Source organism: Falco punctatus (genome assembly GCF_963210335.1).
Source record: "Falco punctatus genome assembly, chromosome: 5".
In the NCBI taxonomy this organism is placed as follows: domain Eukaryota; kingdom Metazoa; phylum Chordata; class Aves; order Falconiformes; family Falconidae; genus Falco; species Falco punctatus.
This window is the reverse complement of record NC_137584.1, coordinates 21322391-21350213: the sequence shown is the minus strand read 5'-3', so window position 1 is coordinate 21350213 and position 27823 is coordinate 21322391. Positions and strand designations below refer to the sequence as shown.

The 27823-nt window shown below is 34.8% G+C and overlaps 1 protein-coding gene across 6 annotated transcripts in view; it reads right to left on the bottom strand.

The window, feature by feature from the left end:
- CSMD1 (CUB and Sushi multiple domains 1) overlaps positions 1–27823 on the bottom strand; it is a 1231811-nt gene that overhangs the window by 450861 nt on the left and 753127 nt on the right. For all 6 annotated transcript variants that reach the window (XR_013928146.1, XM_080387724.1, XM_080387722.1 and 3 more), the window contains one exon: positions 16264–16341. Coding sequence is in view for 5 of the 6 variants with exons in the window: in XM_080387724.1 (XP_080243850.1) it covers positions 16264–16341 (78 nt within the window). In the remaining variant the exon portion in view is untranslated. The remainder of the gene's footprint in view (positions 1–16263; positions 16342–27823) is intronic.

The following is a 27823-nucleotide window of genomic DNA, read 5'->3' as shown; positions in this document are numbered from 1 at the left end:
TTCACAGAGCTGAGGCAGGTGAGACAACACTCCATGACCCCTAGGTAACTGTGAGCTCACTGCCCTTCTAGGAGTTTGGCTGGCTAAGTTAGAATCAAGCTGACTGAATCCAAGGCCAGGTTCTCTGCTGGGAAAAGCAGTTGTGAAAAAAAGGTAGAAGTGAGAGCCTGTCCCTCCTCCCTTGGGAAGTACTGTTAAGCTGTGCAGCATTGCAGCTGTGCAGCAGCTGTGCCTGTGCTCTGTCTTGGACCTCCCTAGTACTGACCATGGCTTGGCTTCCTTGGCTTATCCTCAAATCTGCCTCTGCACTGTAGTCTTGTTGAGTGATGGCTGGACTGTCTCTGATCCTGACCACTGCCCCTGGCCCTGATTCTGATATACCTGCCACCCCACATCCCAGTTCCTTGTTTGTGCAGTCGTTGGTTAAATCTGCCTTATTATTGCACCCTTATTTCACTTCCCTTGCAGAGCAGCAAGCCTTCACTGTTTTGGCAAAGGTAAAACCAAAATACTGAAAGGCTAAAAAAGACATAACAGCAGAAATGTTAAACTCATAAAAATAACAAGCCATATTTTTAATTCCACCTTTCTACCTGCTTCCTGAGGGACTAAAGGATTGTTTAGGGCTGATGCATAGGACTATGTCAAAATTAAAACTGTATGATCCATATTGTCTTGAACAGAACTCAGATATAAAAGAGATCATAGGAGTAGATTAAACACATCCTCTCATGTCATTATTAAGAGGTTTTTCTAAATTAATATTATTAAGAGGCTAAAGCAGTCAGGACAGTCAGCATGAAACAAGATAATATCTCATATTATTTGACCACATCCAGGTAGTTCTGGCACAAGTAGACCAGGATGCCTACTCAACCTCAGAGTGACTGTCACCTTTATGAGCATCCTAGGCTTTGAAGGACACTTTCTTGAACCAAATAATGAACATTGCTGAATATAAGGCATATTAATAATCCACAGCAAGCTCACACCAGACAAAGATGACAAAAACAGGGGGAAAACCCCCAAAATCAAAACCCAACACCAAGAAATATATGAATTGCAAGCCATACAGAAAGACTTTTTGAAAAAATAAAGTTATATTTGTCTTCTACAGGAATGGCTTGAAGAAAAAGGTATTCACCTAGGATTACTTATTTTCACCATCACAAAACTAGGGCTGCTTCTTCAGAGACCATAGATCACCTTCACAGGTCAAACCCAGAAGCAAGAGACAGTAAGAGAAAGTTAAAGGTAATGCCTTCTGAGTGTATCTTGAAACAGATGGTTTATGAATCTAAGAACCAATCTACTGGATTACTTAAAAGTACAAGAATATCAGAAAGCTAAGTGGAGGACAGGCATCCACAATATAAGAAGCCAATCAATCTCTTAATAGTTAAGAGGACTCCCTGGATCAATATTCTGAATAGCTACAGTAAGATGAATAACTACAATTCAAGCTAGTAGACTTCATATACTTCATCTTACAACCAAAGCTTTTCCCTGCCCAGCTTAGATCATGCTGGAAAACAAAGAGAATATGAAAGACTACTGTGGAAAAGAGATCTCTAAGATGGTATATTGAGGTGTTACTCCACATTCATTACAAAGACATCAAAACAAACATGAATACTATTTCCAAAGTAATATAGGCACAGAATAGGGGAGGGGAGATGCAAAATAAAATCTTGGCTGAGCCTGATATCAGAAACAGATAAAGGGGAAAAAACCAAAACAAACAAAACAAAACAAAAACAACCAATTAAAAAAAAAATACAGCAAAAATTGTCCCAAGAAAGAAATTAAATCCTACAGCAATAAAACCCCAGATCATAATAATGGGGTTTTTTTAAATTGCTTTCCTGTGAGGCTTTGCATGGGATGAGACCAAGGGAAGAATATTCCTAAGCCACCAAAAAAGTAAATAATTTCAAACTTCAACAGAAAAACATACCTCACCTTCAAAACATTTTGTTTGAAGTAATCCATGTGATGAAATTTAATGTGTCGTATTCTTGCAACTCTAATAGAGTGCCTTTACAAGGTTACAGCCAGGAAGAAATACAAAGCAACTCGTAATTAACCTCTGTATCCATTTCATTTTATGCTTGTTCAAAGAGTGTAGGGAAAAGAGGGCAATTTTCTGTTATTTTGTCAAGAAATATACTCTTATCACATATGCAAGATTTAAAACCGGTTTCTACTTCTCAGGCATTGACAGAGGTTTATGCTGTATGTAGTTGTTTGTTACAGAGCTTAATCTTCACCCTGACAGGCAGTGTTACAACCTGGAGGGCACACCAGAGCTGGTTACAGGGGTTTTATAGTATGAGTCATCTTTGATCAGCACAAAGAGTTAGCTTGTGCTTCCCACCAGTATATGTCACTGGATTTTAGCACACAGAACAAGATAACAGGGTTAGTTCAAGAGGATGCTGAAAAATGCATCGCGTAACCATTGTAAATTTATGTATTTATATTATGTTTCCTGCATAAGCGTTTTAACAGGATGACAAAGAATTTTGACAGAAGAAATTTTAAGTCAGGTACTGGGAGGAAAATTTGAACTAACTGACTCTTCTAGGTTTAATTTTAAGGTTTGTTTTGATGCATGTACATGATAAAATATGCAATTGGTTTAAAAATACAAAAATTGATGAATTAAAAGTGCAGAAATAAATGCTATGTCTCATGAATAGCTGGATTTGGATTATACCAGACACATTTGCAATTCAAACTGTCATTGATAACTTTGTATAGGTTTATTCAAAGGGGAAAAAATATTTTTACCAAATTTTGCTGCCTAGAGCTTATTATAAAGTACTTAAAATTGGCCTTATTACTGGATGAGGCATGCCTCCAAAGACTTTTGCTGAGATATGTACCACGATGCCCATGCTCCTAGTCCATGAATGTGAGTTTTGACCCAAAAGCTGTACAGCTCTGGTAGCACAGGGCCATATTCATTTTATACATTATTTATTATATACATATCTGAATCAAATGTAGCATTCCAGCTAACTTGGAGGGCAAACATAAAGAGATTATGCACATATACATCCTAAACCAGACTTTAGAAGTCCAGTTCTGGAGTCAAATTCAGGCATTGCTTCAGTGCAATGGAAACATGTGGCATCTCCCAATTTTTCAAGATGCTAACTGCTTCCTGAGATTCTGAGAGTTCTATTTACAAATAATTCACTGATGGTGCAACCCATCTTAATATTTGCTTATAACATTTAGAAAATTTTGTCTACGGATGAATCTTGAACTATCATTAAGATTTCAGGCATAATTTTCAAGGAAGAATGTTCCTTACTCCAGCATCTATAAATAATCAGTTTTATAATATATATATAAAATAAAAAAGGAGTTCTTCTGCACTTGCAGTCCCACAGTTCCAACTTTTTGGAAAGAGCTTACTGAAATAAACTTGCCAAGAATGGATGTTAATATTACAGAAATTATTCATGTTTCAATTCAAAGCTGAACCATTGCATTCTGAGATAGCAATTTAACATTGAACTGTTGCGTTTTCTCAATTTTCTATGAACTGAACTGACCGTAAAATTGTAAGTGTGGAGTTTTTATATAGACAAAGTAAACCCAGAAACAGTTGAATAGCCTTGTTTGTCATTCATAATATGTGACAAACAATAGTATTGCTCAGTTCTTTTCTGTGGAGACTGCTTATCCAGGGGGAAGAAAAGAATTACTCAGGTTCTTCCTCTGACTTGATCAGATACCTCTAACTACCTTCGTTATGTGACTGCCATAGCTAGTAGGCTAGTAACAATTTCAAAAATGTGTTCTTTCAAAACCTTTTCAATTCCTTACAAGTAGTTCAGAAAATTAGAGCTGAATGGTTCTAGCCTTCTGGTTAGGGCACTGTGCCAGGAGGAAGGGCACCAAAGCCTTTCTTCTGCCTCCAAAATGTTAAATAAATATTTTTGCGGAAACTGAAACAGTTTTTGCAAGTAAAACAAGAGTATCACTCTGTAATGCCTTATAATCCAGGGAATAGTTCAGTCAAAGAAGGGAAATTTAAGTTTGATTAATAGCAAAAAACATCAAACTGTATTACACACCACTATGATCTTCTGGGCTCTACAATCCAAAGATAGTATCACAGAAGTCTTAGCAAGTCTGATGAGCCTCAAGGTTCAGTTATCATTATGCAAACTAATCTTTTAAACATAAACATCATTAATAGGAGAGATTTGAAGTAATCTTTGCTCTTTTAAAATCTGTGAAAATAATTTAATATCAGGCATTTTCACCTATATTCTTTATAACATTTTTTATTCCTTATGTGTTTAAAATAAGGATCCATTATACAACTGTCATAAAATGGCACTCGCTTTGGTTTCCTCTGTTTAGTAGACCTTTAGTGTAGAGATTGGTGTTGTGCATATAATACAAAAAAATTTGCCAACCTTTTCCTATTATAGGAGAAAGACCAACAGAGACTTTGTAGGGAACTGTAAAAAAATAAGCATGTGAACCACAATAATGGTATTTAGTCTTAACCTCTTGACTAATACTTTTCTTCTCCTTTGCCATCTTTCTTGGCAGAAATGCTCTACCTTGTGAAAAATGCAGGCATATACATTTAAGAAAAAACATTGCTTTCAGTCTATTTTCTTCAAATTATCATTTCTACCTCTTTTCTCTTTCTTTTGCAAACATGCTGTGAATCTTTGATGTAACTGCCACTGTGCTGAAGGACTGAGCCTGCTCTTCACTGCTTTGTGACACCAAAGGTATAAACTGTGAGAAGCAAGGGGAACATATTTTGTGCTGGTATTGCATGTAAATTGTTTCATGAGGTCTCAAAAGCCCTGTTTCTTTTGGATGCAAAGTTGTTACTTTTCCTCAGCTATGCAGTTACAGGTAATGGTGTGCAGCCCTTTGTCTATGGGGAATTCTAAATAGCTAGACAACCATTCCAGTATTTATAGTTAAGCTTTTATGACAGTTTTTTTTTCCAGTTAAAACACTGTGAAATGGAATCTGAAAAGGCTTCCCCCCCCCCCCTTTCTTTAAAGACCACAAGTTAAAGCCCTTTAATAACGAGGTTCTAAGCTGTGTATATATTTTATAGAAGTGTTTTATTTATTTCTAATCATTTGAAAAATATTATTTGAAGTGGAGCCAATTACGATGTTACAGATAGGGCTACTCAAGACTGTCCAGCCTAAGCCCCTCTTTGCTGTGCTCTCTAACTTTCACAAATGAAGTATGGATTTCTGCTTTAGACTAAATTTCAGTTTAATTTAATTTTTAAAATTGAAGCCTTAGCAATAATGATTTAACCAACCATCATGTTAGAATAAAATCAGTATAAAATATCTCATTTTTCTGATCTTAAGAACTATTTTTCCTAGATATTTTTTATAACTGCTTTAACTCTTCCATGTTATGTGGATTGATCCTTAGATCCAGAAAAGGAATTGTCCTCTAACTGTCCTGTAAAATTGCAGGGCTGTAGCAACCTTTGCCAACAAAACGGGTGTCTGCTAAAACAACTATTCACCAAAGAGCCTATCAAATAGTTTGCATTAGTGAAATGAAGCTATAGGAACAAGTAGCAAGGAAGCCAAAACAAAGACTACCGTGCTCTCTTCCACTGACACTGACTAAAATAACCTAAATGAAGGAGAAATAAAGGTTTTAAGATTTTGTACATATGTTTGTATAGATACATGTTACATCCATGTGAAAGTTTTTACATTTACATGTAAGCAGGGAAGTGATGTAATCACTAGTTTGTCTCAAACTGTGAAATAAAGGTATTGGTAACATTTTTCCTTTTTTAAAAAATGTAATTTCTATTCTGTGTTTACCTTGTTGCTAATTGTGGCTAGCCTGACAAAGTCAATAACTTAGCAGGAATGTACTTAACTTGCAAGTCACTCCTGTGCCACATATGACAGCGATCATATGTAAATTCCTTAAGTAGGGGTAAAATCACAGAAGGTATAAAATTGAGCTCATGTGCCATCAATCCCATATATCATAACCATGTGAGTGTGAGGCAAGGTTTTCCTCCTTTTGAGGATGTTGGGACCCAAGTGTTGTGCTTTGATTAGTTGCTGCATAGTTTACAATACAAATTGGAAGGAGCCAGCCTCTCAAGAAAGTCTCATCCTCTGTCATGATAAAGCCTGCCTTACACATTAGCACTTGTGCTTCAGGACTAGACCAGAAATTACTATGATTGATTTAACTGAAAAACAACAAATAAATTAATACAAATAAATACTTGAGTGCTTTTGAACTTTCACATGCTAAAATGTGGATACAATTTTTAATCTATCCCACAGATACAGTAGAGTGATATCCAAGCAGGTGGTGTTGCTTCATGATATATTTTTAATCTCAACGTAAGTGTTGTTTATGACAAAGGAGTTTACTTTAGCTTCTGCTGTTCCGTACTGCAGATGCATTTTCAGACTTCTGAAAACAAGGCCTTGTAGAATTGAGACAAAACCATATGACTTCTCAGTATGAAACAGGTTTTCCATGTGACTTCAAAAACATGAAGGAAAAGCTGATACAGCAATAAAAAGTAGCATCCTGAATAAAATAATATATGGCACATGAAGTATCATATTAAAGAAATCATACTGCTTTGCTCTTGTTAATTCACTGACTTTATAGCTCCTCTAGCAGAGACATTGAGCATCAGAGTTCGGTTCAAAAGCATAAAACTAGGGAAGACGTGCACACATTTTTCACACATCTCTTGCTTATGCATATTTTTTTTTCAAGTTAGGACATTGAAGCAGAAAATATTGTGACAGTGAGGTGACAGAAATCAAATAAATGGTTGTATTAACAGAACAATATGGATTTTGAGATACAATTATTTCCTGTTAGATTAAAACTTTTCAGAATTAAAAATCTTTTATCACCATTAGAAGTATTAAAACTTGCATTACTTTGATATATAACACAGTGATCTTGTCGCTCTTACCTGAGTTCAGGCAGTTTGTATGATAGAAGCATACATACAAGCCAGACACCATATTTACAGTCCCTTCTTTTAAAAATATGCTGACATATAACAGAAAACTTAGCCAGGTATTTGGGGATTTTATCAAATTGTTCTTTCTATTTATAATTTTTAAAGTATGTAGTTGTGTATTTTTTTTTTAAGAACAACCTGTTCTATTAATTTCAGTTGAAAGACACATCATGTTGAATAATTCTCTTCCCCTAAATCAGCAACTAGTCCTTTCAAGATGTAACCCAATGTATTTATTTCCATTTTAGTTCCTTCCTGGTTTTTTTGGTTCACATTCCAAAAATATTTCAAGCTCTTCAATCCACATTATTGAGTATAATGATACATTGTTCAAGTGTTGTGTAAATTTTCTGCTTCCCTTTAGCAAACTGAAGAAGGAGTAGTGGACTCAAAGTGTTCTGAAGCTGATAAATTAGCTGTCATCTAACAAAACTCCCCTGTTCCAAACATATCTGACACTGGTACTTTGCAGTTCTGCTCAGAAGAGCTGCAGGAATAGATATGTTCTATTGTGACAGGCTAACTGACAGTGAAATGCTATGCCAACACAGTTGAAATTATTTTCCAAAGTGTTTCACAGTGTACAGAAGAAATGTTAAAGAAGGAAAATAGTCCAAGACCTTCTATCAAACTCTGAAGACACTCTCCCACAACCTGGATTTAGAAAACCAGGATCTGAATTTGTACTCAACATGCATGAATTATGAAGCTGGTGTTAAACTTCTAAAACTGCAGTATTAGCCTCTGTGGTAAGTGGAAATCTCCTTGCAGGAGGTGGGAAGTCTATGATTCTTCCAAAGGACTTGACATTGAGGATATCTATATTCTGCAGCACACCTTCACTACATAGAACAATGTCATACTTCTTTCTTTAATTAAAAATGTTTTAATGTTTTTTTATGTTCCAGTAGTCTGAATTCACCCACCCACAATTTCTGAATGCCTTCATAAATTACATACATTATTTGAATCTACAGACTTAATTTTGACAACCTATTTATTTCCCACGTGTATATTTTTAACAGCTGTGCATGGGAGCTAAGCCAACAGAACCATATAAAAGTATGAAGGTTTATATTTTAATTTTCTATGAATATTTAATTTATATAGAATTGCAATTGCTAAAAACAGGTTACTTATTCTTTAGTCTTTGACTTTGAAAATAACAGAATTCAATGTCAATTTAGCCTGCAGTATGAACATTCACTTTGGATAATCAGTAATGTTCTATAATTGTATATGAAAATTATTTAATGGCAGTTTCAGCTTCCTAGCTGGATAACAATTCATTTTAACCATCCGTAATTCAATCAGATTACATCTTGTTTTACATATTTTAATAGATACTTTCTTTTGGTTATTTTACAAATTATATATGCAAATGATGTATTAAATAATTGATGAAGCACCTTGTTTTGCTTGTAGCTACAAGTGATGCTTTTCTTCACAAATATATTTAGGCAGTAGTTCTCTTCACAGCAAGATTTTTGCATAGTATTTGAAAAGATATTTAAACTCCTGCCGTGATGAAGGCTTATTTAGAAACACCAAGTATAATTTACTAACCTGATTTATGAAGCAATTTATACAATCTAGTAAAATAGCACTGTAGAATTTCATTGCATGGGGATACTCACCTTCTCTGAAGATCCTAAATTCTTTAACACTTGGGCAACTCTGTATCATTACATTCTATGATGGGACAAAGTATATGAGGGTAATTATCCCTCCTGCTTTATTAAAGCTTTATAAAACTGTTAGAGGTTAAAGCTGCAGTTATTTCTTCCTACTACCCAACTTCATCCTTTAATACTTAGTAAAAGAGGAAAAAGATTCATTAATCTTTTATTAGACATATGCTAAATGTTGTAATGGAATACTACGTGTTATGTATTTGTCAACAATTGTGTGAGTGTGTGTATATATATCTGTATGTATACAAATACATATATAACAAGGACATGTTTAAGATTAAATAATCCGAGATTTATCCCTTAAACAATTGTATGAAAGTGCCAGTGTTTTAAGTGTTACTTCCCTCTTTTTCATTGTTTTTAACTGAACACTTAACATATGATCAGTATTTCTGCAAAAAGGCTTTCTGAAATAAAATTGGACATTTGCAGACATGCTGGGCCCACAAAGTATTAGTTATTTAAGCTTTCTTTTTCCTAACCTTGTAATGAATACATCTGTAAGTTATAAACAAAATTTTCCTTCGTTTGCAGAGATGTACAATATAAGTGCAAACTTGAAAAAATGCTTTCTTTTCAAGGCATGGATTTCAAAGACTGAAAAATAGGTTTCTTGACTGAAAATGCTGGAGAGTTTATGATACTGTGTAGACATTTAGGAAGTGTCTGACTGGGCACTTACAAATGAGAATACCTTCAGGGGCCGTAAATTAATGTAATACAATACAACACACAATCACAGAGTAACTTCCACTGAGAATACTGAGACATTCAGAGATAATTCTGACAGAAACTAATTGGAAAGATCAGCCACCATACTGATCTTAGAACCTAATAGTCTTCTGGTTGGGCTTCCTCTGAGGAATCTCAATCTTCAATGTACATATTTCAAATCCATTTTTGGTGAAGTTTTAAGCAAAGGTCTCTGTTTTCCCTATGGAAGGGGTATATCTGCCACTAAACATGGAAGATGCTGAATAGATGCTCAACAAAGGCGAGAAAAGAGCTACAGATTAATCCTGCCAATTTTCACCCTTGTGTTGCAATGCTTTATGAAGAGCCCAGGAAACAGAGCTTTTTAAAAGACAGTGGTATTTGTAAAAGGAAATCCCAAGATGTTCAATTAGAAATTTCTCTTTTTAAAGGACACAAAGCAGATAATGCTATAAAAACCAATGCTGGAGTGAAGTATGCCTTTTGATATGGTGTTGTCCTTTTCTTGTTCCTTTGGGGTTTTTTTTGGAAGCAATGGCAAACTGATCACCTGTGTGTCAGAACAGGGCACAGGTCCCCTAAGTCTTGTTCAAAAAACTTACAAACACTACTGTGTGCCCCAGAACAAAAACAAGCCTGAAAGCTGCCAACATTTCCATATTTGCTTTACTTGTTTTAGCTGACAGTGAGACCAATCAAAGAGATAGATTGATGTTATATTTATTTCTCTAGTGCTCTTAAATTCATGCTTGCTTGAAAGGGCACAGACCAGGGCAATTTCAGCAGAGCAAATCTACTTGCCAGCAGGGTTATTTTTTATTTTTTTTTAATCATTATTTCTATGGTGACTCTATTCTATCCTAGTGTTCATACTTAGTTAATACCTTTAAAAAATACCAACAAAACTAGTTTCATATAATATTAAAAATATTTACAGTGAAAAACAGACTGCATATTGAGAGCTCTTAAGCACACAAGATCCAGAGCATAGGATCTTTTGATACATGACCACCTATAATTATTTGCGTGGTTTATTTCACATCGTGTTTATTGGTGATCAATCTGATTACCAATGCTAAGTTTCCTAAATTAATAAAGGATAAAGCACTAGAAGCTCTCTTTGACTAGTTTAAATTTTTATAAGATTAGAGTATAATTTTAGAAAGCAAGATAGCTTTGGTGTTGGTTTGTTTGTCAAATTTGAGGCTGAAAATTGTCAGAACAATGAATACTAAACAGTTATTCTTGATTATGATTTGACCTGGACACAGCCATGATAGTGTCTTAAAATTAAAATTCAGTAAGAAATGGATTTTTACCTGTGAAGATTCAATATAACAGAAATACTCAAAAAAGTTTAGAATTTGGAGGAAATGTTGCCATTACATGTGCATTTAAAAAGTAATAATATTGAATTATTACATAGTTTTGTATTTTTCCTAAAGTAATTTGGGGAAAATATGCTAATAATGAATTAAGCAATAAAATACTTCTGAGGAAACAATGAATAAGATAATTTAAATATTATTAATAATAATAAATTTATATCATGACAAGCGATATATTTCATTACAAAAAGGTAATAATTAGCAAAAGTTTTATCTTTTATAGCTGTAACTTGAGATGATCTTCAGCAGTTGTCTTATCGTTTGATTGCACATTGGTTTGCAACTGATTTCTAAGTATTGAATTTCTCAAAATAGAAAAGTTCCAAATACATTGTTCTGTACTAAGGATTAAGAAAAAAACAGTCAGAAAACTGTGCTATTAAATGCAACTATTTAGTCCAATAATGTCCTTCTTAGGGAAATACTCTTTCATTAACTGAAAAGCAAAACATTTACTAGTCATCATTTTGCTTCCACGAAATTAAATGTACCAGTAGCCAAATGTCAAGAAGATGAAATTGCCAATTTATTTAAAACACAAGGAATATATTGATAAGCAACAGAATTTGATCCTAAAATTTTGCTACTAACATATTTTCACCTTTACATTACAATGTACTAAGCCATTTTTGTCAGAGTTACTCAATAATAAAATAAATAATGACTGCTGTCATTATTCCTTTTTATATAGTGAATTAACAATGTAATCCTGTTTTGGTATTAATCACTGGACTTTCAACAGCATGTGCTATTAATTCACCTTAATGTGATGCAACCAATCAATACTTAGTCTGTAAACTCATTTGCTCTTTGTCTCTACATGGCCAAAATCATTGCCTTAAAATACCTTTTTATCATCTTCAGAGTGAAGCATTGTTTAGATAAACTGTATTTAAGCTTTCAGATGATGTATTGATCTTACTCAAGCTAAAATCATGCTCTGTGTCATGATTTAACCCCAGCCATCAATTAAGTGCCACACAGCTACTCACTCACTGCCCTGTTCCCCCAATGGGAACAGTTTTAATAATTTAAATAAAGTAGAATATAATAAAAATAATACTAACTGTGATATAAAGGCAGATAACAAAGAAATTAAACTCAAGGAAAAAAATACAAACAAAACAAGTGCAGTACTATACAATTGCTCACCACCCACTGACTGATGCCCAAACAGTCCCCAAGCAGCAACACTCAACCCCCTCCCCAGCCAACTTCCCCCAGTTTATATACTTAGTATGAGATCATATGGCATGGAATACCCCTTTGGGCAGTTTGGGTCAGCTGTCCTGTGTTTCCCCATAGTTTCTTGGCCTCTCCAGCCTTCTCAGTGGCAAAGCCTGAGAAACTGATAAGTCCTTGACTTAGTATTAAACACTACTTAGTAACAGCTAAAAACATCACTGTGTTATCAACATTATTCTTATCCTAAATACAGCTACTAGGAAGAAAATTAAATGTGTTCCAGCTGAAACGAGGACACTTCAAACCATTTAGCATGTGCTTTCCGCTTTCCCAGTAGTCTGAAAAATATTTTTAAATAATACTACAGAAGCCTGAAATTGCTTTAGTGACATTTAAGAGGTTTTTACTCAGTGAATACCTGCAGAACTCTCACTTTGTAAAACATGGTAGTTCACACACTAAAGACTTTGCAAAGTAAGGTTAAGTCACTCAATATTCAGTAATTACTATGAACTGTTAATATGGTGCAATATGACTGCCATATTTTTAAAGAATCGCTCAGATTTCATCCATTAATCATTGTTCCTAATCCAGAATGTGGGTGTTCCCTGAAGTTTGCTGTGTTTTGTGGCCTGGGCCACTACCCACACTGCATTGTGACAAAAGCAATCGTAGGAAATCAGATACTTCATTCTTGCTGCTGCCTTCCCCTCCTAGTATTATTGCACTGGCAAATTTACATACACCACATAATCATTCTAAGCATTTTCATTTTTCATCTTATATGACAATTCTCACCTCTCTGAATTTCCTTGGCATTTGTTGTGGGTTTGCTGCATTCTTGTGCTCTATCCTCCTGCTGGTGAGGAGACCTGGAAGTGGGAGGCTGTCCTGTAACCTCAGCATTAGGGCTGAGGGCATTATGGGCTGATAGGGCTGTCTGCTCTCTTAACCCTGCTCTGCCCCTGGGCAGCTGTGGGCTGCACAAGGGCCAGAGATTCAGAGAGGTGCCAAGCAGCAAGTCTGCAGTTATGGCCCTGCTTTTCCAATATTCTGCAGACTGGTGTACTGAAGAGATCAAGACCTGTGCTGACTTTTTATTCTTCATACATGGAATGACCAGCAGTAACTGCCTGGTATGTATCAGAGGCTAGACCCAAAAAAATTAATTACAGATGTCTCTTACTTGCCTACAAAATGAGCCTTTTAGGACTGTGACTACCTAATGATGGTCTGTCCGCATGGCCCACTTCATTAGGATTCTCCTTCTCTTGGACGTTCAACATGCTTCTTGTACAATCCCTCTACTGTAAAGATAATGCCTAGATGTTCAGTGGTAATAATCACCCTCTAACAGAGTTGCTGGGCAGGAATATTGCCATGAAAAAATATTCATACAAGAGCCAGCAATCAAAATTAATTTTTTATCTGATCAGTTACAATGCAGAGTATAGTCAAGATAGTTTTAGAAAAAGGTCACAAACATTAGGGGCACAGAGTGCAGGCTTACTCGCTGTTAGAATGAGAGAGAGTAACAATAGCAGGATGGATCAAGTAACTTACTTTGGGAATATACCATACATATCAGAATAATTCAGTAAGGGAAAAAAAGTAGACTGAGCCTGCAACTAAACAGATGGACAGCAAATCAGACGTAATTGGATTTGCTTCCCCTAAGCAGATTCATAAGCTAAAACTCTCCTTGCTCCTCTGATGCTACCAGCTTCAGATGAGTGAGGGAAAATATGCTTCGTATTGTGTTTGGCCAACACTTGTGGCAGCTCAAGCACTAACAAGGACCAACTATGAAAAAGTAATCATTAGAAATTCCTGTCCATTTACTTTCTCCCATTTTACTGTTCCAGAACTTTGCCAAGTGTGATATCTGGGTGAACCAGGACCATATTCTAGTTCAATTACCTTTCCCATCCTTTTCCCATTTCCTTCCATAAATTAAGCATGATTCAGTTGCATATGCCCAACTGCTAAAGGGTACTAGCAGTATTCTGGTTCTAACTAACTTGGTATGTTTCCTTCAGGTGTACTAAATAATTTAAAAAAAAAAGAAAAGAAAAAAGAAAAAACATGTTATTTCCCTGGTAGGTGACATAATATATAATGATTTTTTTCCCATAGTAAATGTACCATGGCACCTATATCCCAAAGCCATGCTTTGCTACCTGACTCTTTAGAAAGGATGGCAGAGTGGTTGAAAGAAAGCATCCAGGAATCCAGTCAGTTCCAGGAGGAGAGGAGTGAGATATGGCTGTATACAACTGAAATACTGTTCTGCATTCCACAAGGAATTATCTGTACATTGGTAACATTTTCTGCCTAAATCCTAACAAGAGTTGTACCAATCTAAAATGCTTTCTGCAGATCTTGAGGTTCGCAAGGCAGGCTTTCCCAGCATTTGTCATGTCAATATTCACATTCCATCTACCCCCCCATAAACCAAAATGCAAAAGTAAGCTTTCTATTTTGCAGAGGGAGACTGTTAAAAAGTTCTAACATACAAATATGGGAAGAGGTGTTAGTTTTTAATTTACTTTTTTAGAGATTTTCTAATTGACATCAAATGGTAATATCCATTCTTATCAATTCTCTGAGGTTGAATTCCCAATTAGTTTTTCCACCTACCTAATTACTAGCAAGAAAAATACTTAAATACTATAGGCTTACATCAGAAAGAGCAGCAAAATATATTTGAATCCAACTTTTTGTAACTTAATCTTATAATTTTTCTAAGCTCCATATATGTGAAAGTAATGGTAATAATAATGCACTTTTAGACTGATGTTGAAAAGTCAGACATGATAATAAAGCTTTACAAGTCAAAACACAAAGAAGAAAAGAAGACAAAAGAGATTACATTTGAAGTAAACAGCAGACTGCCTCATAATTTCTTCCATAGCCTGTCTTACTTTCACTTTCTGTAATTAAATGTGGTGTCTGACAGTATGGGCTTTGAGAGTGTAAGCAGATATCACACAGCCCCAGAAATAACTTATAAATAATGAAATAATCACTCATTCAGATACAAACACCACAGACATGGACCAACTTTTTCTGCTACACTTTGCATAAAAAGTTCCTATTGAGTGCCACACCATCAATGTGCATTATTTAACGAAGAAAATTGTTGTGCCTCTTTTGTTCCAGTGAGCATACCAAAACACTCACTTTGCATTAAACAATGCACTGCAGAAACACAGAGAACAAATCATATTCCCTAGATATTACCCTTCAAAACACTCATTCTCTCTGTACTTGCAGAATAGCACAGTATGAGGCAAGCACAGGCCAGGTGTCACTCCATTGAATTCTGTGTTATTACATGAAGAAGTAATTTATTCAAATACATGTTAGGATTGATACAAGCACTTTTAATGAGTTGTGGTCAACACTGGCCTACCCTCTGGCTTTTTTTTTTGGCCTAAGGGACTCTCTGCTCTCCAAAATATAAAATTATCTTCTAATTTTTCTTGTTTCAAGACTAGCCTGGTAAAGAGCTCTCGGCATAGGATAGTACTCACATTGCCAGTTGTGCAAGGAAAGTGATGCTCAAAGAAAATAACAGCTTTATAGTCCCACAGGCATCATCTTGATTTTACCCTTACACTATATATGGAGGAAAAGGTGTAGAGGGACTAAACAGGTGTAATTCCAGAGTGAACTAAGCATGCAATGAAGGGAGTGTGATACTGTGGTCTCCATCTTCTTGAAAAGCCGGGAATTAAAGTTCTTAACCCCTGCTGTGCTATATAACAGGAGTGGAAAGAGGCAGTCACCAGGACATAGTGTGGCAGGGAGGGGGAAGAATTAGAACTGTGATATCAACTGAGGGGAAGAAAAAAGACCAAATAGTATAAACATGGATCCAGAAAATGCTGATACCTTCACTGTCCCCAGAACTGAACTGATGAAGTTTATACGTCACTGTTCTGCCTGGATTTGTCAACTTGCATTGCATCACTGAATTCTAAATATACTGATATATAAAAATATCCTGATACCTAAAATGTTTGGGGTTTTTTTATACATACTTATATTTATCAGACATTATAACACCAGATTTTGCTTTCCACACCCTCAGTATTACCAACAGAGTTCTAATTCAGTGACAATTGAAAGTGTAATAATAATTTCATGATCATAGCTCCCCAATATCTCCTTCTTTGATTTGCATATTTAATAGGACTGCAGAAGATATATGTAATCATGAAAGATAATGGTATGAACAACTTACAGACAGAATTCTTGTGGTTACTGTCTTTGCTGGGCAACATCTTGACTCCTCTTGATTTCAGTTCAATTGCTTTTTTCACTGGGAAAACAAGCAAAAAGAAAAAAGAAGATAATTCATTATTAAACCTTATAGAAAGGATATATAGCAGCCAAATCATACATTATTATAATTCAAAGCTACACAGGAATATTACAAGCAGATTGAAATAACTGCAGTTTCTGTGATAATCCAAATACATTTTAACAAAGATACAACCATTTATCATGTTTCAGGTATCCTTTTTAAACAAACATTAACAGGTTTTGTAATATTTTGAAAACAAGTTTCTTTAGAGTCAAATAAAAGAAAAATCTTTCCTAATTACATTTATGGGTTTCCTGTGTTTGCCACTGCATATGGCAAAATCTTAAATGGCTTTAAAACTGTTCTCACATAAAATGTACAGTACATTATCTACACATATCTGAGAAGCACAAGCTTAAATGCAATATTCATATCTGCTTTTATTTGATTCACTCTTCCGTAGTAGACATGGTTTTAGTTCAGTTTCCTAAGGAGATGAAGGTTAGTATCACAGTATGTTAAATGCTTTGGTTCACCTAAGTAACCCCTTTTGAATCTACAGAGCATTTTCAACTGAATTAGAAAGAGAAAGAGAGGAAGAGCTCTCAAAGGGACAAATTTTTGTGAGAGAGAACAGATGCAGCAGAGGTTTAATATGTGTTTTCTCTGTTTAGCCAGTTGAACGGCTGATAAACTCCCAGTCTATACCTAGTAAGTAGTTAGGGCACCATAGGAGGGATCAGGAGCAAAGTCAGAAGAGACATGAGAAGATACTAGTGGGGTAGAATTTTAATTGTAATGGAAGGAGAAAAGGGTAAAAATATAGGACACATTCACAACAAATCAGTTAGCTCTGTGGCTTGGAAACATCTTGTTTAATGGAAAATAAATTCAGATCTAGAAAATAATTGTGAAACAAGCCTGGAGAATTCAAAACTATTGTGCAAAACTCAAAAACAATAGTGAAATAGCTAGTGAATGATTTTGTGTATCAGAATGCTAACAACATCATCATGATGTATGTCAGTAACAAAAAAAATATAAAAAGCAGTAATCCTTTCCTGTTTCATAGTACTTTTTTTGTCCTAGAGCTTGCAATGATTAAGAGTCTTAAAATGCAGCCTTTTATCCTAGATACAAATAGAAACAAAAAAATAAACTGAAGAATTTTTAAAATGGCAGCAATTTTTACCTCATACTATATAAATATATAAATCATATAAACTAATACATTATACAGAGACATCAATGTAGACAATAAGGCTAATATCCCCAAGGGCTTCTGAAAGGGCAGACCTCATGGATATGTTTTCCTTAGGATTACTTTCTAGATTTAGGTACTAAAGTTTCCATCAAATATCACCTTCTGTTCTGTTTCCTTAGGCTGCATAACCAGTCTAATAAAAATACTCCGTATTTAATGTGAAATGAACAGCACAACTCTTATAATTAATATTTGGGATATTGTCTGGAGTTGTGGTCCCTCTGCCAGCATAAATTTCACAATTTATTAATATCTGTGTCATGTAAAACATGCGAGTAGTTCTTTGAGGATTCAAAACCCACTTTGTTAACATTCACTGATGAGTGGCAAAAACATTGAGTTATTATATAGCAGACAGAGAAAAGTCTGTACTCTCCTTCTTCTCTTTGTCCTATGACCCTATTTTAGGGTGAAAGTGGCAATCGTCACTCAAATTCCTTGTGAGCATTCATTCTTGAAGGTATTTGTTAGACATCCTTAATGCACACTTCTTGGGAATGGGGAAAAATGATACCCACCAGCTTAATTTGAAATACTGACAATAACAAAAAATGAAAAAAAGAGATGTTCTGACTTGATATATGAAAATTTTTTCACTATTAGGACAGTCAAGCACTGAAACAGGTCCCGCAGTTCCCATCCCTGGAGTTTTTTCACATGTCAAGAAAAAGACGTTCTGTATTTCTCTGAAAGAGCATTAGACAGGGGATTCACAATACTTATGATCAGTCATCTAAAATGTATGTTTTATGAAGAGAAATAGGTACCTTCCCGGGGCAATTCATCCCCTTCTCAGATAGGCACAATGATTCATCCTCTGGAGATTCCTCTTCATCTCCGTAAAATATAAAAGAAACATATTCCACTTGCTCAAGATAGATCCCTACATTTCAGACAGTTACATTAGCTGACATGTGCTTTTATGTCTTGAGAACTTTACCAGCCAAATGTTGGTCTCTGTGAGCTACAGGGATTCACAAGGTTAAATGGGACTGTTTGAGACATAAATATCAAAGTTCTGCATCTATTGTACTTGAGTGTTGTGTTAGTTTTTGCATGTGGCCTGCATAATATTTTATCATATTTTTGAAAAAGAATTAAGCAACTATAGTCTTTAAAACATAAACTCTTCAAACTCTGAAAGAGAAATAGAGACCAGTGAACACTGTGGTTTGAGTGAACCAGTTCAACTCCTTCTGTAACATAAAATAAATATACTTAATTGCACTTTTTAGAACCATTTAAATACATTTGAATACCTTTTCTGAGATACTTCTTTTCTACTTCATGATTACTCTTTCATTAAATAGGTTTTCCTGATTTCAAAGATTATTTGCTTTTTAATAGCACAAAAAGAGGAATGGGTTTACAATCATAATGTCACATATGAACAGCGCTTTTCACCTTTCAAGTGATTACTTTTAAAAATTTGCATACTTTTCTACTGACTACTTAAACATTCAGTTAGGCTAACTGAACTAATCCCCTTCACCTTGTCTCTTAATCATAGCTTCAAGACTCTTTTGAAGATGAGATACCCATTCTGGGATGAGGGCAGAGCTGAGCACTGGAAGTCCAAGAAAATCTTATCAGCCTACTGGAAAGCATCAGTGGTATTCTTTAAACTTTTGCTATAGCTAAATGAAACTTTACCATGATAAGAATATATGCTTGGCATTATTTGAATGGATCATGACATTTAAAGTAGAATTTTCAAGTTGTAAACCTCCATTCAAATCTATTCTGATTTCTGTGAAGCTGTTAGTTTCTAGTTTTTTTGAACCTGAGTGAAAAAATACATGTTGTGTATTTTGTGTAATTGTTCTTTTACCCCAAGAACAATTACCTTTCAGAAAAGAATATGACAATGTAGCAAAAATACCATTTCTAGAAAGGATCAGAATCACACAATCATAGAATGGTTGGGGTTGTAAGGGATCTGTTTCACAACCCCCTTGACAAAGCAAGGTCACCTAGAGCCAGTTGCCCAGGATGAACCAACAAGTAAAATTTCAACTGTTGGTAACAATCAGGAAAGTAACAAAAAAAAGCAGCAATGAGACATTAGGAGGACAGTCCTTATGTCTTTTGAGGATTTATAAAACTATTGCTTCAATCAGAGAAATTTTTGTGTGTTTATATATATAAATAGTATATACATACACTATATATAAGAGGGGATCTTATTAATGTCTACAAATATCTTAAGAGCGAGTGTCAAGAGAATGGGTCCAGTCTTTTTTCAGTGGTGCCCAGCAACAGGACAAGGGGTCAATGGGCACAAACTGCAACACAAGAAGTTCAACCTGAATATGAGGAAGAACTTACTTATTTTGAGAGTGACAGAGCACTGGCACAGGCTGCCCAGAGAGGCCGTGGAGTCTTCTCTGGAGATATTCAAAGCCTACCTGGACGTGACTCTGTGCAACCCGTTTTAGGAGAACCTGCTTTATCAGGAGGTTGGACTAGATGATCTCCAGAGGTCCCTTCCAACCCTGACTATTCTGTGATTCAGATTTGTTGTTCATCAAAAAGTATTTCCAAAGAATTAGTATGTGTTTTAAAACTGTTATTAATTACTTTAATAATAACCTATGTACTGAATAAAAGTGGTTTGAAACATTCGAGACCTCCTGTCATTCTGCCACTGACAAGGTTGTCCTAGAAATCCAATTTTCCTATGCATTTTCCTTGCCCAAGACATTTGAAGTATATGGTATAACTGGTAAATTGTCCGTCTTCACTTAAATGAAGAGGAGAGACTAAAACAAGCAGAACATTACATATTTAAAACATTTGTATATGTTTGGGTAAGTGAGAGCTAACACTGTTGAGAAAGTTCTGATAATGAGTTTAAGCAAAATGTTCACAAATAACTAAGCTCAGATAAATTTCAGTGAGAAGTTACATACAGACTGCAGTATTAATCAAAAGACTGCAGTGTGTATCAAAATAAAAAATGAAAAAGACCTTTCATGACTTGTTGACCAGGTAATGAAAAGACAAAGTCCAACAATTGTATTTTACAAAAGTAAGGCTTCAAACTAATAAAAGGCAGTGCTTTTTCATACAAGAATTAATAGAGATGTGAAATTCCTTGCCAAAAGACACAAGCAAACATGGTTGCAAGAAGTCTGCAAATCTGCTTCAGCCATGGCCGGAAACATGCATGGAGTTAGGTAGATCCCTTTTTGAATGCTCCTGACTGTTCTTACACTTCTCTAAGTCTATCCTTGTGGGAAAAGAAAGAGGCCAAAATTTATTCAGCAGTTCACTCTCATCTCTTTGCTACAAAGGAAAATGACTCTCCCCTCCTCACATTACTTCAGCAGATTATGACCTGCACTATGATACCTTTAGACATTATTACAATAATAGTTAATATGCTTCTATCGTACATGCCAGGTGACCTTCTCTTGGAATGTTTTTTTCATGTTTTTATAGAAAGGATAGTTGTTTGGGGCCATGATAAGTACTAACTTTCTGGGCAGAAGCTTCAGGACTTCCTACAGAACATGAGTATTACAGCTTGAAATCGTCTCTGGACAGCGTCTGTGGATGATAGCTGGAGAACTCTTGGGGCTGAACTTTCATGCTGCCTTTACACTTAAGACATACCATGTGCTTACCATGGTAGTACTAACCTCTTAGCACAGCTTCAAACTTCTGCAAGCTATCAGCCTGGATAGACAGACAATCCCCAGCTCCATGCAGACTGGGTATTTCTGTTCTGATTTTTAGGTCTCCTATGAAACATCAGGGTCATATGACACTCATTTTTAATTGAAATTAAACTCACATAAAAAATAGATTTCATATTAGCTTTGTTAGATTTCTTAATTTGAATCGGAGTAGTGTAAGGTTCTGTTTATCATTTAGTAAGATTACAGTTTTGTTCTAAGATTTCTAAAATGTTTTGAGCTATTACCACCGCACTGAAATTATTCGGTTATGGTTGTCAAATTCTGATACAGAATACCTGTGTATATCTGGTGTTTTCCACACAATGTTTGTTTGCCTAATCCAAATTTGTTATGAAAGATTACTGTTAACTAAAACCATCTATAATTTAACATTTTGGGTTTTTTTAAAAACAAATTACTATATGGCACATTGTAAGCATTATAATTTTTTAGCTCAAAGAATACCAACTGAATATTTGATCTTTAAAAATTAATAATCTGCAAAGAGACGCCTTAGTGATTTTTTTTTCCCTTTTATACTCATCTATATAATGGTATATCAGAAACACTGCAAAAAAAGGAGAAAATTACAGTTTTTTCTACATACTGTTTCAGTGAATCCTATACTACAATGAGACTGAAAGAACTAGAACTTTTATCATTAGGGGGGATATCTAGAGAAGCATTGCTCATATTCAAAATGAACTGCGATGTCTTTCTGACTTTAAAAATCTATTAATCTGCATATTTTCATTAAGGGTGACTCTGACCCAAATATGTACAGTCATTATTTTCTTCATCTTTGTCTCACAGAAATTGGAAATATAAAGTTTGTAAATGTCATACAATTCTAGTGTGCATTTTCAGAAATAATGTACCTGAAGTGTACCTTATGAATGTCGAAAAATTCTTGCATTTCTTATTTTTGTATGTGAAAATAGTCATTGGTAGTATCAGCTTTATTTTCTGGAGCCATGAGGTACTTCAGTATACTAACCCTTCCCTACATTCCTACTTTTCTATAGTTTGGAAGAAAAATTTCTCCATTTTATTATGTTTACATTCATTTCTAAGAGTAACTCAAAAGAACTGCTCTACTGCTGTTACTATTGTAAAAGCATATTATACACAGCAGCTCATTACAGCAGGGATGGTTTCCTACAATTAATATAGAAATTAATGTTTTTGAATGAGTTTTATTTTCCACAGTTGCGTTTCCCAGGATGATTCTTTGAAAACTGCCCTTCAAACCTTGGGTGTACTCCAAATTGCTCAAGAAAGTAAAACCTGAAGGTTTGCTTCTTCATGATAGTTTTAAACAGTGTTTTTAACAATTACACATGAAAAAATAAAAGCATGAAGCAGTTAGTATTTCAAAATCTCTCTGCACATTTATATTTTTAAATATATCTATTTCACAGGTGCAAATAACCATACAAAGTAATAGAAAATCAGTCTTTGTGTATATAAGCAGTTCTGGAAGCAGTACCTGAAAAATTTAAAACTATTAAGCAAAAGAACTGTATATAATTTTTTGACACTGGTAGAATCAATACCCTTGCAAAAGTAAACTTGGGAATTTAAAATTTGATCTCTGATGACTCTTTCATTTTAATTCTTTCATTTAATTACACAGTTTAAACATTACACAAACTTTTTGGAGCAAAGATGGTTCATCTTGCTTTTTGTTTGACTTGAAGAAGACAAGACAGACTTTTTTTATAAAAAAAATAATTACCTGCACCTTGAAAACATTGACAGCCTATCTGAAGTCTACACTAACCACTGAAAAAATTCTCAAGAAAATTCAGTGTATTTACAGTTGGTCTCCTACACTGGAAGGTGCTTTTGAATGAACCACTGATTATAAACAAGAGGATTTTGCAAGGTAGTAAAAATTTTGTTAACATATTTGTTTGTCAAATATAATTTGAAGGGAAGAAATAAAATTTTCTGTGAAATCTATTAATCTATTAATATATTATTAAGTATTTCTTACTGAGGATTATTATGTTCTTGTATTCCATGGAGCAAATAATTCTGAAAATACACTGAGAGAGGTCCTACAGAGTGTTGGCAGCTCTGTGTCCTCTAAGATGTAGGTGAGAGTTTCATTTTTCTCAGAGAATGTTGCCTGCTGGGATTATAAGGGAAAACTTCCTAAAATGCTTTTTTTTTTTTTTCCCCCATTATCATAAAACCTTGTGCTAACTCAAAGAAAATACTAAATGACGATTAAACAGATGCCTAAACCTAAGGAAAAAAAAAAAAAGTAAAGAAAAATATAATAAATATTTACATGTACTTTCTACACATCCATAAATTACCACTCAAATGTAAAACCAATTAGAAAAAAAACAACCAGCCAACTGAAATTATCCAAAGACATTTCTCTAAAAAATGTAAAAACCACTTAGGTTGTTAACTTCCTTGATGAGCTTATTATCATTCTCTGATACTAAGGTAGGAGGCAGTCACCTTTCAGACCCAGCTTCTCCCACTGTGATTTTTTTATATATATATATAGGTTTTTGTTTGTTTTGAATTGGATTCCTCCTATCAGATACACAAGGTTTTGTAGAGAATTTGTAATTTATGATTGAATTTAAAATTATCTGTGTTTCAATATAAAAATTCTATATCTATTTGTCATATCTTTTCAGAGTATCTATGAATTTTGAGTAAAAGGTGGCTTTTTTTTAGTATTGCTTGACTAATCATGAATGAGCTGCGATTGAAAAGCTGTACAAAGGCAAGGCAGCAGTTAGTCTGGCACAAAGAATTTGTAGTATTATTCTCTAGTTGTGTAATTTTGGCCTAGAACAACAACTTACAGTCTTTATCTACAGCAAAGGATACTTTGGTTACATGGGAAAAAAGTTTTTTAAATGTAAGTGTGATGAAGACCTGGAATACACTACCCAGTGAAGCTGTGGAATTTTAGCCATTAAAACTTTTAAAGAACACGTTAAATTAAGGTCTGAAAACAACCGTCAAATACTTGGTTTCTCTTTGATATAGAGTTAATTTATCAAGATCCTTTTTCAACCTGTTTTCTAGTATTTCATAATAGTAAACCATAAACAGAAGTCATTTGACTGAGAGTGGCTTAGACCTTGGTGGGTTTTTTCTAGGATTTCCAGCATATAAAATTGATTATACCTGCATTTAACTGCATGTGTGCAAACAGGTAAATGGTATGCATTAGACAAATCATATCAAAGCCAGATAAGATACCAGAACCATGGTTGCATGGTTCAGTTAACATAGTATTATGCTTGCTCAAATTTACTGTCTTTTAAAAGTAATATAGTTATACTTAAGAATAGCCTTATGTGAGTCCGTAACAAGGAAACTAACATTTGCTGTTTGTTCCTAGAACATTCTTTATAACAGTCCTCATGTACACCCTGGATGACATAATATTTTTTTTTCCCCAATTACCCACATGCATGAGTATCATGTCAGTTTTTCTTCCTGCATGAAATAATCTACGAGGCCTCAAATACTGGCTACCACTCAAAGCTAAAATATTCTGACATCATCTCCTGGTACTTCCTCAAGCTGCTTCTGCTGCTGCTCTGCTGAGTTCAGCTCTTGGCTGCCTTTCACTGCAGATTTTTCACAAGTACAGCTATTTGAAGGTGAAGAGGAATATCATATGGCCCAGTACCTGGTAATCACAAGCCAGGCCTTTTTTGTCCAGCCTTAAACCAAGTGTCGCTATTAGGAATGTATTTTAATAGTTTTCTGGTTTTGCTACAGTACAGGAAAAAACCCAATATTGTCAGTATTTTGTATGTTGAGAGAGTGGAAGAGAAATATCTACTACAAATATTGACACTTAGTTTTATATATTTTGCAGTTCAGTAAGAAACAGTGAAGTATTTGCCATTACATTTATAGGATTATTGTTGACGGAAATTAGCAAAATTATCTCACTACAGTGCAGAATTAATCAATTTTATTTTTGCTTTAGTTTCAATCCTCTGATTTTCTGGAAGTTAAGTACTCCTATTTTCAAACAAAGTATTTTCTTAATTAAGATTGTAAAGTCCAGTCCAGTACCCTGATTGCTTTGCCCTAGTGCCCCAGTTTTTCTGGGTTCTCCTCCAAATACTCAATTACGACAGTACTACCATATTTTGTCACTGGAAGAAATGATCTACAATTCCACACTTGCCAGCATCGGTATTCTCTCTGGATTCTGCTTATAGATCACACATTTCTTTCTTATCACTCAAAAGACATGTGTGACCAGTAAACAGATCATTAGCTATCTCTCTGTTTACTTCTGCTTCACTATGCCCTGCTGTACCGTGAATTCTTTCTGAAAGTGTAGTATTCATGAGAATAAGAAAACACAATCATTCTAAATCTTACAACTCACTTTAGTTTATGAACAGAATTCTATAATAAATTCTTTGATAAAGCAAAGGCCAAGACTCAGTAACCTAGGAGGATCCTTGCAAGCTTTGCTTCTTAACTGCCTGCTACTTCATTTCTGCATATTCAGTTCACAATTTTCCATAGGATCCCTGGTTTAAACCAACTCACTGGAATAATCCAACCCTCTGCTGTTTCTGTATTCCTGCCTCCAGAGTATTCTGACTAATACACTATCCCAGTTGTTTCTCTCACTAAGAGCTTTAAAAATCTTCCATACTAATCAGTATTATAACTCCAGAGAGCTTCACAGCAAGCATAGATGTTTCTACTGTACAGCTACCTGTAAAAGCTGTAGGTTTATGATGAGCTGGCTTCCTTGTTCCATCAATCCAGGAAAGTACTGCCTGTCATTATCAGACCTTCCACCTGCTCCCTGTGCTGGAAATCTCTGCATGCAGTACTAGTGAACAAATGGTACAGCCCCAAGATAAATTGGTGTCACAACAGATTTTTGCAGGAATCTTTCTAATTCTATGTGTATAAACTGGCGCAGGATCTGCAGGTTTTAAAAGAAGCATAGCCATTTGCTTTCCATTAACCTTCTGCATGTCATTTAGCTGGCCCCATGCCCCGATGGAGTGCCTTAGCTCCTTTGTGCTATTAATTTGTGATATATCATAGTAAAACAAGTACAGCAGCCATCAACTCTTCAATGCCTGCAGATGCCCTCCACAGTTCTGGAAAATAGTATCAACACAGTTTGCACTATGAACATACACTATCACAGAACACATTGAGTAGTAGTATGTAAGGATTGTCTTTAAAAAAATAAATCATAAAATGTAAACTCAAAATAAATCATAAAATTAAAAAATCAGTTCCTTGTTTAAATGCCACTTTAACTATTGTCTTTCAACTACAGTGTCAAAAGCTGATTTATGGTTCTTCTCCATTAACATCTCCATAGTGCCACTTTGTGGGACGATCAAAATGTTCATCAGACAATCCTATTCTGAAGTCAGTGTTTGATCATTTTTACCTTTTTTTCAGGTTTGTAGAGAACTGAATCCTGTAGTTTGGACTGAAAACATTTCTAAAACACAGCTCTTAGACTGATCATTTGACTTGGTCCATCACAGCTGAACCTGAATGGGCTCTTCTTTGAATGGTACATAATGAAGAAACCACGTATGGTAATACTGACAAATACTACCCCACTATTTGGTGTCTTTATTTTCTTCCCATGCAAAAACTGATTATGTGAATGCTTTCAATCTGTGCTGACTATAAAAAAATGAGTATAACTGATTTTGTGATTGCATGTAGGTTATGCACATTTCCTTGAAACCTGCATATCTCCATCACTGTTGTATATACTCTTTTTGTAAAGAGGTCCACATTCTGCTCTTTCTTCTAGATTGCTACTAGCTGGTTTAAAGATTAATGAAAACTACAGTTTCTTCATAATTTTCCAAATGCATGTTTTGCATTTGGAATCAGTATCTGCTTAGTGCTGACTTGAAGCATCTATGCCTGAGAATTATTAGCTACACAGAAACTTTACTAGACACCCAAGAAAGAAATATTACCTGTAGCAACCTGATTAGAAGTACAAGCTTCCAACTTTAATAAGCTCTTTCTTGTTTCTTCTGAAAATGCTTCAGAAATTAAGGATTCATAATAATATGCTCCTGTTGGTGGCTTGATAGTAAGATTTTTCAATGGAATGCCCTTTTTTAACGAAAAATCTGTATGTTATCTGTTTTTTTTGTTAGACTCCTCAGTCCATTGGCACTGAGAAATTCTACCTAAACTGGACTGAGAGTCTTGATGACAGAGTTTTATCCTAGGTTCTAATTCTCCTGTGTTCTTGGTAAGTGTAGTTCATTTAGGTACATATATTTTCTTTTTGTTACTCTTAAGTCAGCTTTTGGCCTTTGCTTTACATTTTTAGAAAATGAAATATTTTTGGACACCAAAACAAACAAGATGGGTAATCTCTCTTAGGAATGCATGTTGCCTTTATAACATGGCAGAACAGAGACAGTTTTATCTTAAGGATGCGCTGAACTCAATATATATGCCAAATTACTTTGATTATGAATTTTAAACAGACATTACAGGAACAGCTATTTTAAGCTGCTAACTCTTAAGAGGATGT